Source organism: Galendromus occidentalis, unplaced genomic scaffold (genome assembly GCF_000255335.2).
Source record: "Galendromus occidentalis unplaced genomic scaffold, Mocc_1.1 scf7180000077141, whole genome shotgun sequence".
Lineage (NCBI taxonomy): Eukaryota > Metazoa > Arthropoda > Arachnida > Mesostigmata > Phytoseiidae > Galendromus > Galendromus occidentalis.
Genome location: NW_003805129.1, coordinates 1 through 15,967, shown reverse-complemented (window position 1 = coordinate 15,967; position 15,967 = coordinate 1). Strand labels below are relative to the sequence as shown.

At 50.3% G+C, this 15,967-nt stretch overlaps 5 protein-coding genes across 5 annotated transcripts; 3 read left to right on the top strand and 2 right to left on the bottom strand.

The window, feature by feature from the left end:
• Nucleotides 1-582: 582 nt before the first annotated feature.
• Nucleotides 583-1,731, top strand: LOC100908307 (uncharacterized). Its single transcript, XM_003741277.2, has 3 exons — nt 583-881; nt 963-1,161; nt 1,265-1,731. Exons 1-3 carry the CDS (start codon nt 781-783, stop codon nt 1,550-1,552), a joined length of 588 nt encoding a protein of 195 aa, XP_003741325.1. The 5' UTR covers nt 583-780; the 3' UTR covers nt 1,553-1,731.
• A 301-nt stretch (nt 1,732-2,032) lies between these two features.
• On the bottom strand, nt 2,033-6,275 carry LOC100909015 (zinc finger protein 391). The gene is made up of 8 exons (XM_003741281.1): nt 6,211-6,275; nt 3,662-3,865; nt 3,443-3,538; nt 3,143-3,337; nt 2,870-2,998; nt 2,610-2,755; nt 2,301-2,459; nt 2,033-2,200 (listed from the first exon to the last, which is right to left on the bottom strand). The coding sequence occupies exons 2-8, from the start codon at nt 3,822-3,824 to the stop codon at nt 2,033-2,035; spliced, it is 1,056 nt and encodes a 351-aa protein (XP_003741329.1). The 5' UTR covers nt 3,825-3,865; nt 6,211-6,275.
• Nucleotides 4,344-5,914, bottom strand: ldbr (lariat debranching enzyme). The gene has a single exon (XM_003741280.2). It carries the CDS (start codon nt 5,631-5,633, stop codon nt 4,344-4,346), a length of 1,290 nt encoding a protein of 429 aa, XP_003741328.1. The 5' UTR covers nt 5,634-5,914.
• Nucleotides 6,276-6,894: 619 nt separating the features above from the next.
• LOC100908160 (E3 ubiquitin-protein ligase RNF4) lies at nt 6,895-9,137 on the top strand. The gene is made up of 5 exons (XM_018638706.1): nt 6,895-6,929; nt 7,615-7,723; nt 7,840-7,990; nt 8,236-8,366; nt 8,494-9,137. The coding sequence occupies exons 2-5, from the start codon at nt 7,625-7,627 to the stop codon at nt 8,647-8,649; spliced, it is 537 nt and encodes a 178-aa protein (XP_018494222.1). The 5' UTR covers nt 6,895-6,929; nt 7,615-7,624; the 3' UTR covers nt 8,650-9,137.
• Nucleotides 9,138-11,706: 2,569 nt separating this feature from the next.
• LOC100908727 (uncharacterized) lies at nt 11,707-15,530 on the top strand (the record flags this gene model as incomplete). The annotated part of the gene is made up of 3 exons (XM_029110891.1): nt 11,707-11,788; nt 13,850-15,273; nt 15,416-15,530. Coding segments are annotated over exons 1-3 (1,621 nt in total), but the record flags the coding sequence as incomplete, so codon positions are not given.
• Nucleotides 15,531-15,967: the final 437 nt, after the last annotated feature.

The window sequence follows — 15,967 nt, the reverse complement described above, 5'->3', positions numbered from 1 at the left end:
TGAATTTCGCTGTTCGGGGCTATACTGGAGAATCCGATGAGTACTTCGGCATAATTTTCGAGCCAGACAGAGGCGCTTTGTTCCAGATTCCTCACAAACGGAACGAATGCTCTGACCGAGACTGTCGTCGTGAAGACAGCCCCAGGTACGCAACTTCATTCTGCTGTCCGCCACGGAAGCCTTTCCCTGTGGGATTTCCTGAAGGAACCGAGGGATTAGAGTGCGTCGCAGAGGTTGAACTTTATTCTATACGCAGCATCTACCTCCGGAATCCACCGTGTGCCTCGGTTTGTGACTTCGAAAGGAGCTCCTCTCTACACTCAGGAATACTCGTCATGTCGAGTATCGAGTTCGTTATCGCTCGAGCTGGTAGCTGACCCAGCAGGAGGGACCCATGGTATTTCGAAATTCCCAGAAGAGACGGAAATTCGATGGAGAGAAGGTTCGCCGCGCCGGTGGGAGATTCTTCGAAGAACCTCGAAGCGTGGTGTGTGCGCATCGACTGCTCGCGCATCAATTCTGAACAAACCACCGTCACATTTGACAGTTGCGACACGTATAACCATATGTTCGCGAAGTCCTGCGAGGTTCTCTGGAGCGCACTCCAAGATCGGCCCGAATTTCAATTTGTGTCGGCAGTCAGGCCATCATTTCTTGATTGCCGTCGGATCTGGGTATCGCTCGCAATCCAAGCGGCCAGCAGCGCCTCGCTCCGAACTCGTCGAGGATTTCTTCGCTATTTCCAGCGGAATTGGATGTTGAGCTCAGATCTCGAATCCAATGGTTCGCGAGATGCTGCGCGCTTTCTTGATCGGGAGTATTATTTGTGCAGCTCATTGTGTGCCGGTCGGGCGCGAATATCTTGCAGATTCATTGGAATGGTAAGTTCTTCCTCAAGTTCATATGAAGGACCTGCCTAGCGAGATTACCTCTGTGTGATATCTGCTTTCTGTGGCTTCAAGGTCGGAAGAATCAGTGCAGGCTGATCTGAAAACAGTTGTGGAGCAGAGATTAGAGCGATTCTTCAGAGGCATCAAATATTCGGAGTGTGTTGTGTCGAAGGAAAGAGATTTGTTGATCACGGCTGTAAAGGGCCTCCTGAAAGCCTCAAAAGAAGTGCGGGAGAACAAAGACGTCGTCGCATCTCTCGAGGAACTACAAGTCAGTGTCCCCGAGAGGGAATGACATCACTGCCCCCTGAATGCCCATTAATTCCTCGCTCTCACGGTTACCGGACCTATACGCGCATTTGTTCCCGCCGCAGGAGATTCTCGAAGGGAACGCTCGGATGGTGGTCGAAAGCTCCAGGGACATACAAGGACTTCTCGAATTCAAGAGCAGATTCGCGGATATCATGTCGATGTCACTCGGATATCCCGGCGTCACGAATTTCATCAAGAAAATTTATGAAATCCAGAGGAGGGCCCCGACTATCTTTGTCCTTTTGGACAAGATCAAGAACATCCCGATGGACATGTTGAGAAACTTCGACTATTTCGCCTCTGTGAAAAACTGTGCGGCGGATATTCGAAGACCACCGGTTCCGACCTGAATGGCAGGATTGAATGGTCTCCCTGCTATCTGCGCGATCATCCGCTATTTTCCAGTCACTAGCTAGGCGAAATTCGAGAGACAGCCGTGAGTCCCTGAATTCGACGGGCGACAGAAGTGAAAACAAAATGTCCGCGCCGGAATCCCCACCGCCAGAATAAATGAATTTTTCTCAGCAATCCCAAAGTTTCGACTTCGATCTTTAGGAATCAGCTCTTGAGGAATCCCTCCATCATCATTTCTTACAAATCACTGATAGTTTGCCCTTGCGAGGCTGAGCTTGCGGCCTGCTGTCGTGGTAAGTTCCCACCCCCTTCTCCCCCATCCTCGCTCGATAAATATTCCTCATCCTAACTCAATGTGAGAGAGGCCTGCTTATTCGATCAACTTTTTATTGCTTAGTTCTACTTAATGAGTTTAGAATGGCTAAATCAATCCGCTGTGTACAGTTTTTCTACAATTCTCCTCAGAGATAGCGTCCTCATTGTGTGTCGTGTCCATGAATTTTCCGCCTGTGAGTTTGAAGATTAGCTTTCAATGAAAACTGCTTCTCGCAGAGGTCACATTGGAAGTCGCGTTGGCCGTTGTGCACCAATTGATGTCGCGTGAGATCTCCTTTCTGAAGGAAACGCTTCCCGCATAGATTGCACTGTGGAGGAACGATGGAAAATTTAATACATTCCCGCAGAGGTCGAAAGCCGATAGAAATCTATCGCCAGATGAGGGGCTCATCGACAACTGGAACTCACAGGGAACGGTTTATTGCCACCGTGTGACCGTAGGTGTTTCCTCAAGCTCGCAGGTTGCGCCAATCGCTTCCCGCACACCTGACATTCAAAATCCAAAGGTCCATGTCTGAGCATGTGGTTTGTCAGATTTGATTTGACAGTGAATGCGTGCCCGCAGATCTGAAATGTTGAGCGAGTGGTCCACCATCATACCGATACATTGTAATCAATCCTTTCAGAATCTGATCCGTTGGAGGCAGGGCACGGATGCCGGCTCCGAAAATGAGTATCGATCGCGGGGAGCACTCAACCTAAATAATCTCAACTCACGTGACATCTATAGGGCTTGACGCCCCTGTGAGCCATGACGTGGTTCCTCAAATCCGTCGTATTGTAGAACGGCTTCGAGCAGGTAGGGCACGGTCTCGCTGCCGTTGCATTGTGGAAAGTTCGCATGTGGTACCGGTGCTCCGTTCCTGAGGGGAGTTTCAGACATTTTTGGTGCGCCGCGACACGAAGACGCTTTGGCTTAGACGATCGAGGAACTATCCCTCGGGTCGAGAGATCACTTACAGGAAACGATGACTCACCTGCGTCGAATTGCAATTTGCATATATGGCATACATATTTTGTCTTTTTCTCGTCGGTCCCATTGTCTTCTTCGGTGATCTCGGCACCGACGGCGGTTGAGACCGGTTCAGGCTCAATGCTTTCCCCGCCTGGAAATGAGGATGAGGTTCCAAATGCACCAAATCTACATTTGCTCTCATGATATCCTTGACATCCTGAGACGACTCAAGCTCTGAAAGTGATTGAGCGGGTTGAGGATCACCTCACGGGAGATCTGCATCCAATGAACTCACCGATTACCACTTCGCTCTCCTCTTCCGTGCTCTCCTGTACCCTATTCGGTCTGACATAGTAAACTACAAGACCGCTAAGAAGTTCTTGTGAGATTTTCGACGCCTCTTTTCGGGCGTCCTCCTCATTGAGACCTTCTTCGACTTCTTCCTCGTCGTTTTCCGGGCTGCAAGTGCCCTCGAAACCTTGGCTGACGGCTGTCGAATAATGAATTTTCCACATGATTTGTTGTGAGCCATTTCGATTGGGGAACTATCCAGGATGCTGATACAGGATGCGACTTGGAGAAAAAGATCGCTTACGCTTCAGCACTACTTCCTGTGTCTCTTCCTTCTCGCCGGCTCCGGAAACCTCCTTCACAACGCGGAGTATCAGCGGCCTCGTGGTCCCCTGAGCAACTGGAATGATCGAGGAATGCGAACCTGAATCTTTTGAGACTATTTTCGTTTGCGGGCCTCTCCCCCTGCCTCCGTCCCGGAAACCTTCGATTCCGTAAGAGATGCTAGGGTATGGACTCTTACTCTTTACAGGCGATAATGTCTGTATGACGGTTCCCGAAGCTGGCGCGTATTCACAACTCATATCAGTGTATTCGCTGTAGGTCCCGTCGTCAACGTAGGCTTCTTCGACGAAGTTCACAACTTGCCGGAGTCCACTTCCGCCCGGCTGCATGTTATTTGCCATGATCGCTTACGTGCCGGAGACCCTCTCCTAGCGACGGGGCACTGGAAGAATTGACTGCGTTCAGAATATACCAGGAATCAGACAAGAGGCCGCATTCAGGGAGAGGTGGAAATTCGTAGCAGGCAAAGCAGACCTAAATATACAGCTTAGGCATGAACCACGTGCATAGAAACAAATTATTTTGCGTCCTTCAGCCTCTCCGAATATTCTAGAAAGTTCTGGATGAGGAAGGTAACTCCAAAAAGAGCACATGAAAGACTACGCGAAGCCTCTAGATTTCTAGATGGAGCTGGGTGCGAATCCCGAGCCACGAGAGTTAGGCGACCTATTCCACGGTGGTTCCAGTTCCTAATTGAGACGGGCTCTTGAGGTGCACAGGAGCGGATACAAGTCAAGGAAGGGAAGAGATCGAAATCCAGACACCGACTGGTTTAATATTCGAGCTTTAATGACAACAGATACATATTTCCATTCTTCGCATTTGATCCGAGATCCACAGGCAATAAGAAGTCGCGAGATTCACTCGTTGCTATACACATTCGCGTTCCTCCGTTTGATCGTCTTCCCGCTCGGAGTTTGACTCGTCAATGTTGTGGAGACAATATTCGAGCTCTCGGTCCCCTCCTGCGAATCATCATCGCCATCTATGGTCAGTCCAGGCGAGCCCCTAGAGCTCTTCCCCACAAAAGCTTCTAGCCCCCGCAACTCCGAATTCTCAAGATGCGCTTCTTGCCCTCTAAGCTTCTTCAAGAATATTTCTGTCTGTGGGTTGTCGTATGCCCGCAGGGGCGCGTCGGGTGAGTTCGGGTCATGTGGCGGAGCTGTTTGCTCGAAATTTTCAGGTACGATGAGATCGGATTGCCACTCTTCAAGCAGGTCAGACACCTCGTCCTGACCGACGAAGGTGTCGTCGCCATTCGGGAGATCGTAGCAGGTCGAACGAGAAGTACTCTCGAAGCGCAATGTTTTCTTCAGTATGCAGAGCCATTCCGCATCGTAGCGGAGAGGTCCACTCTCACCCGGTAGCTCGATAACTTGAAGGAAATCCCGATTCGGGAGGCATTTGTCCAGGGCGAGAAATCTGGTGGATGAACCGTCGGTATGGGGAACGAGGGCGGTGAAGCGGACATGTAAATGCGCGGAGAAGAAGTACCGAGGTTTAACGGTGTCGAGTATTTTCCTCGTCGGTGGAGAACCCAATCTCCCCGAATCCAGGTCTTCGTTGAAGAAAGGTTTCTTTCGACGCAGCCACTGCTCGTTTCCATACGCAGTTATTCCTGTCGGCCAATCGTGCGACATCATAACGTCGACTTTCCTCAAGCCGCAAAGTCTCAGAACATCCAGCGCGCGGATGTGATAGACAGAGTGCAAGGCAGCCGTGTCATAAGGAACTGTCTCGTATCGACCTTTCATGTAATCTATGCTTTTGTAAATGCCCGAGATGCCAGCCACCCGGAGGTCTCCGATACGATAACATCCTGCTGTACCAAGGTAGTAGATATTAGGCGCGAGCCAGCCCCCGTAACGGAGTTCGTCGAAGTAGGAACTGGCTTCATGATTGCCTCCAATGACCAAAGTGAGAACCGGTGCCACTAGATGACCACTATAGTATTTGTGGAAATCGCACATCTGACGATATTTCGGCGGACAGGCCATGCCGAGTAAGTCACTGCTGTTCCGGTTGGCTTGGAAGTCTCCGCAAATCAACAGAAGATCCAATTTGAAGTTTCCTACAGCCTCAAGCCGTCCGAGGGCCGCATACATCTTCTCTAGCTCCCCATGACCACAACCGGCGACGGCGATTCTCATTTCGGCCGGTCACAAAATCGAAGGAACGATCAAGAAGACGCGGGATGAAATTTTCGAGCAGACGAATCTCACCCGCTTTCTACCCTGCCACGGAGTTTGACATTCGTCGTACGACTTGGGGAAGTTTTCAGGATCGACCTTCTCTCTGGGGATGGATGGAGTACAGTCAAGTCCCGGGAAGTGGAATGGAATTCTGCGGGACCGGGTGGAGAGCCGGAAAATTTCCTCACATCGAATCGACTCTTATCCGTTGCTCACTGGGTTAGGCCTAAGTTAGAAGATCAGGAGTACATAGCACGCGATCCTTGATCCCCGCTTGGGGTTAAGTATTCGGACGTGACAGCTGAAGACCGCACCTCGAAACGGAGCGAAAAATTCGGTCTTGGCCCGGACGGACTCCTCTCATATGCAAAACATACAACGGAGAAAATGCATTTATTTGCTCGATGGATGGCGGAAGAGCTCGCATGGCGATAACTCGCCTGATGGATGCGTTTCTGTTTCAAAACGAGGCCTTCGGACTCGTTTCCGGTCGCCCGAGGTGGTCTTAAAGCGTGTAGAATTCTGCGGAACTAACCTGATGGGCACTGCGTTGATGAAGTTGGAGAAAAATGCCTATCGTGGGTCGAAATACCCAAAATACGGTTTAAAGCTACCTCGAAAACGAGATGTAAACATGGCTTTAAAGCGCGGAGAAGTCGAGCGGTACCGAATGTAGAAGCTCTACCCCCGCGCTCGTCCTGCATGGACTTTTCTCGCTAGATCGCTCCCCGGGACGATTCTGCCTATTTCTTGGAGTTGGATATCCCATCCTAATCGATTGAAGGCTTTCTAGAAAATCGACACGACCCTCATTGAAGACTCTGCTCGAACTCGCGAATGAATGTGATTCGAACCCTGTTCATCGCGTTCCGACCGTTAAGCCTCTCCGCGGCGGCGGCGGGTAGATCAACAACAAAATCATGCCGACGACGACGCGTTTCAAAACAACTGTAAGAAGACAGTGAGAGAAGGAGAGGGGATGAGAGAAGAAAACAGTGTCGTCGTTCAGACACGGACGACGAATCAAGTTCTCTCAGCCAGTCAATTCCGTGTGCTCTGAAAATCGGTAGTAGATATCCACTGGGTGAATCATAGACAAGATTCACGAACAGGATCCATTGCTCCAGTCCCCGCACTCGGCCGTGTCGAGAAGACTCCGTTCGTTGTGAACGACGAAGTTATTTGAACACGAGCTGAGAAAGCTTGAGTTGACATAGTGAGGATAACGTCCAGCAAGTCAACACGCAGGAAAAAGTTTGTATCCCCCGAAAGCGGCATGACATGAATCTGCCTTTCTCTGCTAGGAAGACGAGTAGACCTCGGAAGATTATATCCTTATCAGAACTGTTCAAGGCGTGTTCAGCCCTCCGTCAGTATAAGCTGAGCGGTCTCATGATTTAATAATGTCTCGGATAATATTAATCGGCCATCAATTGCCACCTCTGGGCGCATTGATAGTGGAGCGATACGGGGTCTCGATCCTCGGAATCTCTCAATATCACTTCCGTACAAAGCGAAAGGGGGTGCTGCCTACCTGAGCTCCGTAACGGATTTTGCTCGGGAACGAAGATGAAGAAATTTCTGGCTGGAGGTTCTCGAAGGAATTCCGGAACGGATCGATAACGAGCAAGATCTCGAGCATCCCGAGGTGCCGACCCCGAGCATGGGCTATGAATCTGCTTCCGAAAACATGTCATTCGACCGCGCGAGTTCCGAGATGTTCGCTCCGCATCGGATGTGACAGTTTTTAGTCCGTTCCCTCTCATGTTTCGTTGATCTTGTGAGAAATCGTCGCGGCCACGTTCGGGGATGACCTCTTACAATGACGATGCACCCCATGTCGAATTTTCTTATCTGTAGGACCGAGGGCCTTGTCGGATAGTGAACCCACACTACAACTAATAAGCACGTTGACTAATTGGATCTTCTCCGTCCTCAGGAACAGAAATATGTCAGAAAAAAAGTCGCCGGAGATCGTGGACTTGACGATCGATGTGACCCCTCAGAGACCGACGCGGAAAAGGAAATCAATGTATATCGACCTCACAGTGAGTAGCGTCAGTCGTGTTCGAGACGAGAGCGTGGGGATCTTCAGTCGCTTTTTCTCTTGAGCTTCGTACCGTATCTCAGTCTTCGCGACTGATGTCCGGTGACCTTTTCGCAGACCCCGGACTCGGACCCTCCCTCGCAAGGTGCTCCGGCGGGATCTGCCGGAGATTCTCACCGACTTGAAGTGTTGTACGAATCCCGGTCGACGCCAGTTCCGCCGAGTCGTCGCCAAGTACAGAAACAAGCAGCAGCTCATGTTGACCTTGGTGAGATTTGGTTAGGTTTATCGAATTCCGCGCCTCGAGCTCGAGCTGATTGATCTAATCATCGCCGGCTCCAAGCACCCACCGGAGCTTATGGCGTATTGAGTGGTCAGGAGGAAGGTACCAGCCATCATCCAAGGAATGACGATGATGATTATGATTTTCTCTCCCGTTGAGATGAAGATGTAGCTAATGAGCTCGGCTGGCCGTTATTTCTGAATACTCGACTCTCGATTTTCCCTATCAAGCAGCGGCCGATGATTCGGACAGCGATCTCCCGAGCGTACACATACCAGGAAAGCGGAGCAAGAACAAAGCTCCTGTGGACCCTCCCCTGAACATTCCGTCGTGTTCAGTGTGCCTAGACACAGTCCCAGAGGTGAGATGGCGTTTCCTCTTGGCGTATCTCGAGAGAGCAAGTTCGAGATCCTTCGGTGATGATCTTGTTCCCCCACGAGCCGGCGCGGCATCAAGTCCCCTGTTCACGAGTGTGGAATTCCTTGCAGCTTCAGGCCAACAATGTTGATCTAATAGTCATGACGAGCTGCAGCCATTTCTTCTGCAAGCCCTGTGCGGATGCATCGCTGAAGATCTCCAAGAAGTGCCCGCGCTGTCGAGTAGCGGTGCGGGGCAAATCACCCTACAAAAAGTTGTACTTCTAAGCTGCGTTTTCGGCACAAGCTCGATCTCGGGTGATAACGGACTAGTTGTCTGGAGCGATCTGATTGACAAATGATTGATCAGGAACCAGAGCTGGGGTAGAGAAGTTCTTCTTCCTCCAGGAATCGCTGCATCAGCTGCTCTCTCCCCCGAGTTGGAGGCCCTGCGTTCTCGTTGTGTGAAAACTGCTTGGAGGAGCATATGAAGGCACTTTATGCTCCATTCTTGTACATTCACATCTCCATATTACGTTGCCAACGGACTCAGGTATCAAGATTCGATGGAACGTATCCCGAGAATAGTCAAGTTCTGTACATTTCTCTTCCCAAACTCACCTCTGGATCGCGAGAATATCCCGGAACCATTCTCCCTATTCGAGCTATGATGATGACACTAAATCAAAATATTTACGATAAGGTGAGGCCAACTGTAACGCCGATATGCGGTGGTATCAATTCGGAAAAATAAAGTCAATCATGTACGCTATGGAAACGAATCCGTTTTAACAAATATAAATCGTCCTCTGAAATTATTGGGTCATTCATCGATATGAGCGCTTTGTTGACAAAGCTCGATAGCTCTCCCCGGCTCGGGGTATAATTTGCATCGGAAATGAAGATTTCCGGAAGAACGCAATGATCCAGGATCATGACTCATGACTAGAGCTCGGAGGTTTCGGCACTGAAAAATCTCAGAAAAGGCAGGCAGAAAGGCACTGAAAACCCTCGAAAAAGGCACCGAAACTAGGCAAAATAGGCGTTATAGGCAGGGAAACAAACGCATCAAAGCGTCCATCAGTGTCGTATTGTGAGAATTTCATGTGGTAACATGGATTCCCATCGGTGGGAAATCGACGCCAATCTGATACGAGCATTTTGAAACGACGATTTTCTTTGCGCGCTCTGGTGGAGCTTCGGAACTTGTCGAAAGCAAGATTTGCTCCTGGAAACTAGGTTCGCCGACCTCATCTTATCACCATTCTCAATAAGAAACCCTCAGTTTCCCCCGAAATCCTCGGAATTCGCCCCCTCAGAAGCTCGAAAAGGTACTCTAGGCACAAAACGAAGGAAACAGGCATTTTGCATCAAAAAAAGCCGAAAAAAACAGGTATCGGCATTTAAGGCACAATGCCTGAAGTTCCGAGCTCTACTCATGACATCATAGGAGCATTGATAGCAGCCAGGCTTTCATGGAGCTGGAATCATGCGGTTTCGGGTCGCTCCGGATTAATCAAGATTCCAGGAGCCGAATTGTATTTCCTTACAATCAATAAGTGAACTTTTTCTCGACAGAAAAATCTCGATCAATTCTTCAGAGCAATCCTGGATCGGATAGCGGTTGTCGGTCCACTGGACAAGGTTCCCTTAGCAGAATTTGAATTCATGCATCAATTCTCCCCGAAGTTCGGGGTTACTGTTTCAATCGTGGAGCAGCTTTCTCTTGCTTGTGCGATCACTTGTCCGAACTTGCTGACTTTTTTAGTGTTCTCTTCTCGAGAAATATGTCTCGCTCGAGCCGTTTCTTATGCCAGCCCTCCGTCGTACGGGCCCCTTGTTGTACCGGCATTCAATGAAGCTATAATTCCGCGTAACGGTGAAGTGTTCAAGCGTTTGAAAGGAATACAATATACAATCGAGTACGTCAAAGTTCCAAGTGGTATCGTATAGTTTATTCGACTTCGTTGTCCTTGTCTATTGAGTAGGCCGCGCGTAGACGAGGCGAGCTGTCGCTACGGGCTACGGTGCTCACCTGAACCCTCATCAGCACTCATTTTATACGAACGCATGTTGGGCGGGGCTTATCGACTAGGTCTTGATCCGCTCCCCTGGAGTTCAGTGCTTCCCGAGCTTTTTAACTCCCACAAGCCTTCGGCTGGTCCGCGGGGGTTACGCGGAACCCCACAGCACCATTTCCTGAGCTATTCCTAAATGCACAACTGTCCTTCTAGCACAGCGAAACATCGATTCCCATCGATGGAGGTGCACCGGATCGGAACACAAGAATAAAGCTCAGTTCGGAAGAAATAAGAAAAAATTGGGTAGACTCATAGCTCATGGCTCAAAGGAGCCTCACGGACGCCCAAGGCTTCCACGGAAACAAGATCGGAAAAACACTGACTCCGGAGCGAGTCATCCCCGCATTCTTCGGTGCAGTACAATGATTCCAGAAAGCCTCGAATTTTTTCACGAATCGCTCCGAATACACGCAACTACTTTGTCTACATGCGCACCCTGCTCGTGAAGCGCCATCGACAACGAAGTCCCATCCGGGTCGCGGGTCGCGCATGTCAGCGCTCTCGCTGCAGCCGCTGAGAGATCCTGACATGACGCGCGGCGTGAGGTTTTTCAGGAGATTGAAGCCTCTTCAATCTACTATCGAGAATTCTATCTTTCACAGGAAGCTGCTCTCTGCTATCTTTCATTCACGATCACGATCTCGAACAAGTCGGTTCCAGAAAACCAATTTCGACCTGATTCCCCCCTCCCCTGCTCCCATTCTCCGACTCTCTAAAGTCTGTCACATTGCGCCATCGCTTCCGTTCAAGCCCTCTACGGGGAGCGAGGCCGGAGGCTGCGTTTCCTAGGCCTGGTCCATGAGGAGCGATGACTCGATTTGAACTGGAGGCTGAAGCAAATGTAGACTGCGAGACGTGCCTCAATCGTCTTCTTGTATGAGTCAAACCGCCCCCTTGTTTCTGGGTTTTGGCTCACACGGAAATAGGCTCCAACAATTCGGGCCTTCCACAATTCGGCCTGAGTCCGGTCAGGACTTGGGTTCGCTTTCCCGTCCATCATAGAGTGCGTGTTGAATCATCGTGCATCGGATATCGAGCCATTTCGAACTATTTGGAAGATATCCGACCCGTCCTGGGGCGATCAAGATCATCATTCTGTCTCCACCTACCCCCTAGGATATTACCGTATCTCCTCTGATCTAGCGACACCTTAAATGTGAACTTACTGGGGATCCTGTAAAATATTTCCCTCATGAGTCATGAGCTAGCTGGGTCACTCCGAAAATCCGAACCATCCTATGGCTCTCCCTTTTGCGCCTTCGAAATGGAGTTGATGATCGAACGTCTCCAGTTCTCGAAGACAGCCCAGAGCCGGGTCGACGGCGGAATTCCGGTCAACGTCTCGGGTACGGCAGCTCCCATGGACAATGCTGGGAATCCACACATACCCGAAAGATTGGTCGGGTTGCTCCGCTGCCGAAACGGTGCAGGGTGTCACGTCTCCCGGGAGATTCCGCCGATTCCAGGGCCTTCTAGATTCCGCTGGAAATACCTAATCAAGGAACTTCGGGACAGGCTGAAACTTTTTAAACCCACACGCCCGCGTTGACAACTGACAGTTACACAGTCACGCCTCCGGCCGATTGATGGGTTCCGGATCTCCTAAAGAGGGGCTGACAAGGAATGTGTCAGAAGTGTCCCATCGCTTTTCGATCCAAATCATGCTTATTGTGCTCGACTGAGTGCGGAATGAAAAAGTGTAGTGCGGTTCCCCTGCTTAGGCCCTCGTTCAGTTTTTACAGCACATCGAAAATCACGGTTTTCGGCCGAAAGTATGTCATTTTTGCATGCTCCCACGATCCGTAAGGGTCGAGACTGTTCACGTCGACATTGCTGGCGCCGATGACAAGTTGTCTCTTTCTGCGAATATTGAGCACTCTAGTTGACAAGGAACTTATTCTCGAGTGATTCCCAAAGAATTGACCATTCCTCAACGTATCCCGTAGAAATCTGACGGGAGCACCCAAAATACGCCGGGGCGGCTGGGATATGCTGGTGTTTAAGTGGCCCTAAGGGTCGAACGAATGAATTATTGTTCGCCGGGAGAAATTCGGGGCGCGATCGCGAAAAGAACATTCCGATGCAACAAGAGTCATGATTTTGGGGCTCAGGAAGCGTTAAGACACCGACATATTAGGAAAAAGGACGGTTTTTCGGCCAAAAACCGGGATTATCGGTATTCTGTAAAAACTGAAGTGGGGCCTGCAGGGGAACCGCACTATACTTTTTCATTCCGCACTTAGACGAGCACAATGAGCATGATTTGGATCGAAAAGCGATGGAAGACTTCTGACACATTCCTTGTGCTTGTGAGTATGTCTATGTTAGGCTGGAGGGTTTGGAAACAGCTCTCTTCCGTCGGTGCGGCGGAGCTTCCCAGGTTATCGAGACAGTACCGAAGACTTTCGGAGTCGATCATCGGGAGGCCGAGGAAGACTGCGTGACTGTGAACGGGCTGAAGCGCGTCCACCTCGATCTGCTGGCTCCGGAAAGGTCGTGGCTACAAGGAATTGCTCAGGCAGAGTGAGCCGGCTACTTCGATGGGTACCGAGCTGACAGAAACCCTGGCGGAAAGCGTGCGGCGGCCAGCGTCCTCACGCGTGGCATAATCAATAGGCGGAGACAACGTAGTAGAATGAACTCTTCCTCTCTGCGACGCCGACGTACGTACCTAGTCGGTCGTACTTCTTTCGGTGGTGGACACCACAACGGTAATGACGGAATAGAACGCAAAGAATTGTTCTGGGCAGAGCGGTCCTCTCTGGGGGGGAGTGGAGAGATTTTTCGGAAGGATCGATGCAACCCGATCGGAGGGGGGTGATGTTTAAGTCCGTGTGGCCGCATCAAGGTCAAGCAGGATCATTCAGGAACGATTGAGCCATGGGATAGACTTGCTACTTCTCGTGAGACGGATCCAACCACGAAGCTCATCAGCAGTCTAAACAATTCGTTATCGATAGGGCTGGGTATTTGTAGCGGTGATTCCGTGAAAACCCCGTGCCAAAAGCCGCGGCATCGGGTCGCGGTACTCTCAGAGAGAACGCCGCGACTTTTTCGCGGCCGTGAATTATTTGCGGACATCGTCGCGGAATTTCACGGCAATTATGTTCATCGCGCTCTCTCGAACTATTTTTTAGCTCATACAATCATTTCATCTTCCGAATCGATCCCCTCTGGGAAATGAAGGAATGATTCGAAAAAACCGCGACTTCGTCGCTCGAATTTCATCGAATCATCGTGGTCATTGGTCATTGGTCATTCATCAAAACGGAGAAGAGGCCGAAGTGCTTTTGTCGAGAAATAGCAAATAGTATCCCGTCTCAGCCGTCAATGTCTCTAGAAGTCACAAAAAGCTCGCTGCAGTCATGGAGGACACCTACGCAATCAAGAAAAATTTCAAAAACTAGCAACGCGAATAAGGCCTGAGGATCGATCGAAGCAATTTGAAGACGGCACGTTCCGCGTAGATACGGGCCGCTTACTGTGCAGTGTTTGCAATGTGACGGTGGATTTCACTCGTAAGCACACCTGCTTGAAACATCTCAATAGCAATACTCATAAGCGGAGAAAAGAACAGCAAGTGTTCGCCAGTGCGAAGAGAGCTAGTTTGGAAAATCTGGATGTTTCTACGGGTGGGACGAGCGAAAGGCAAGTTTTCCTGACCGGACTCGTCGACGCGTTTGCCGGAGCGAATATCCCTTTACACGCACTCGACAATCGAAACCTGAGGAGCTTCCTGCAAGCCAATTTCAATTCTGAGACTATTCCCACGGCAAGCCATCTCAGGCGTTTCTTTCTGCCGAAAGCTTTTGAGGCTCATTTCATAGCTCTGAAACGGTGCTTGGCGAATCGGGGAGCCCTCGCGATCGTCTGCGATGAAACGACCGATGCCGAGGATCGCTACATTCTGAATGTGCTGGCCGTTCCGTCATGTGAGAAACAGGGTGACAAACTCGACGCTCTCCTGCTAGAGTGTGTAGTTCTCGAAAAAACCAACTACAAGACAGTCAGCGAAGCCATCCTGCGCGTTCTGTTCAAGTATGAAATACCCACCCTGAAAATCAGCGCCTTCGTGACTGACAATGCGGCGTATATGCACAAGGCCTGGAATTGTTCATTGCGACCCGTGCTCCTGAATTGCGTGCATGTCACATGCACTGCTCACATTTTGAATCTGATTTGCGAAGTGTGGGTGTCGTCTTTCCAGGAGACGAACAGACTCGTCAGCGCCATCAAGAAAGCTTTCACAGCATCCCCCGCGCGCAAGGCACGGTTCAAGCAATTTCTCCGCGAGAAAGGCGCACCGCAAAAGCTTCCACCTGCACCAGTGCTGACGAGATGGAACACTTGGTTCGGTGCCGTACTGTATCATGCAGATCATTTGGAGGACTACTCAGAATTTTTTTCGCGGGAGCTCGGGAGTAGTGCAAGCTCAAATACGTCCGAAATAATCATCCTGTGTGGCAGCGTCGACGTTCGGCAACAACTCGATCAACTGAGGATATACGCGCCCCATCTCATGGCCATACTGAAGAAGTATGAGGGAACCGACATAAAGGCGCATCTCGTCATCGATGACCTCACTCAGCTAATCGAGTGGTTCGACGCAAGCTACACGGACACGGAGAATCTCGCCTGTACGGCCACTGCTTTGAGGAAGTCATCGCGGAAATTGCAGAGCTACATTTGCGCAGACAGCGCTGAAAGATTCTGTCAGCCGGCAGCCTTTTTCTTTCGAGCTTGCAGGGTGTTCGATCCTTCGAGAGCTAAAACCCTCCGAATGCCGGACAGCTTTGTATTCGAAAATGTGCCCCTGTTTGAAACAGACGCGGTGGCTCGAACAGAATTTTCAGCTTATCTGGCAGCGTTGGACGAGCTCGATACATCTTATCAGCCGCTCGAGTTTTGGAGCAGAACATCTTCTCGGTTCCCGACGCTTTCGAAGATAGCTCTCACTTGCTTAAGTGTCCCAGTCGATAGTGTGGCCGCCGAAAGATCTTTTAGTCAGTATTCAGATGTACTCCGACGATCGTCGATCCATCAAAGATGACAACCTGTCGATGTACAATCTTCTATACCAAAACGCCGGTAAATCACTATGAATCTGTGATGAACCACCCGCTCGGTTGCTGCCGAAATATCATACTTCAGGGACTCACAAGACACCCTCTCGCCACGGATAAACCTTATGCTTATGAATGAATTGATGGAATCGGAACGGATTTGTCTCTTCTCCGATCGAGACCGCTGTTCTCAACCCCGAGAACGAATGTTGTGATGAATAAAATGGCGCCGTGGTCACTACCCATCAATCGAAAAATGGATGAGCGCGTCTTCATTAGGAACCATTTAACCGTTCAGCGAAATGGTTCGAAGATATGAGGATAGGGGCGGAGGGAGACAAATTAAGACGAGGCAGATCAGAATTATTTTGAGATCCTGAATACCGCGACGGAAACCCGCGACTTCGGTCGCGGTCGCGGCTGCCGCGAAAATTCACGGATTTTGTCGCGGAGGCCCTGAGC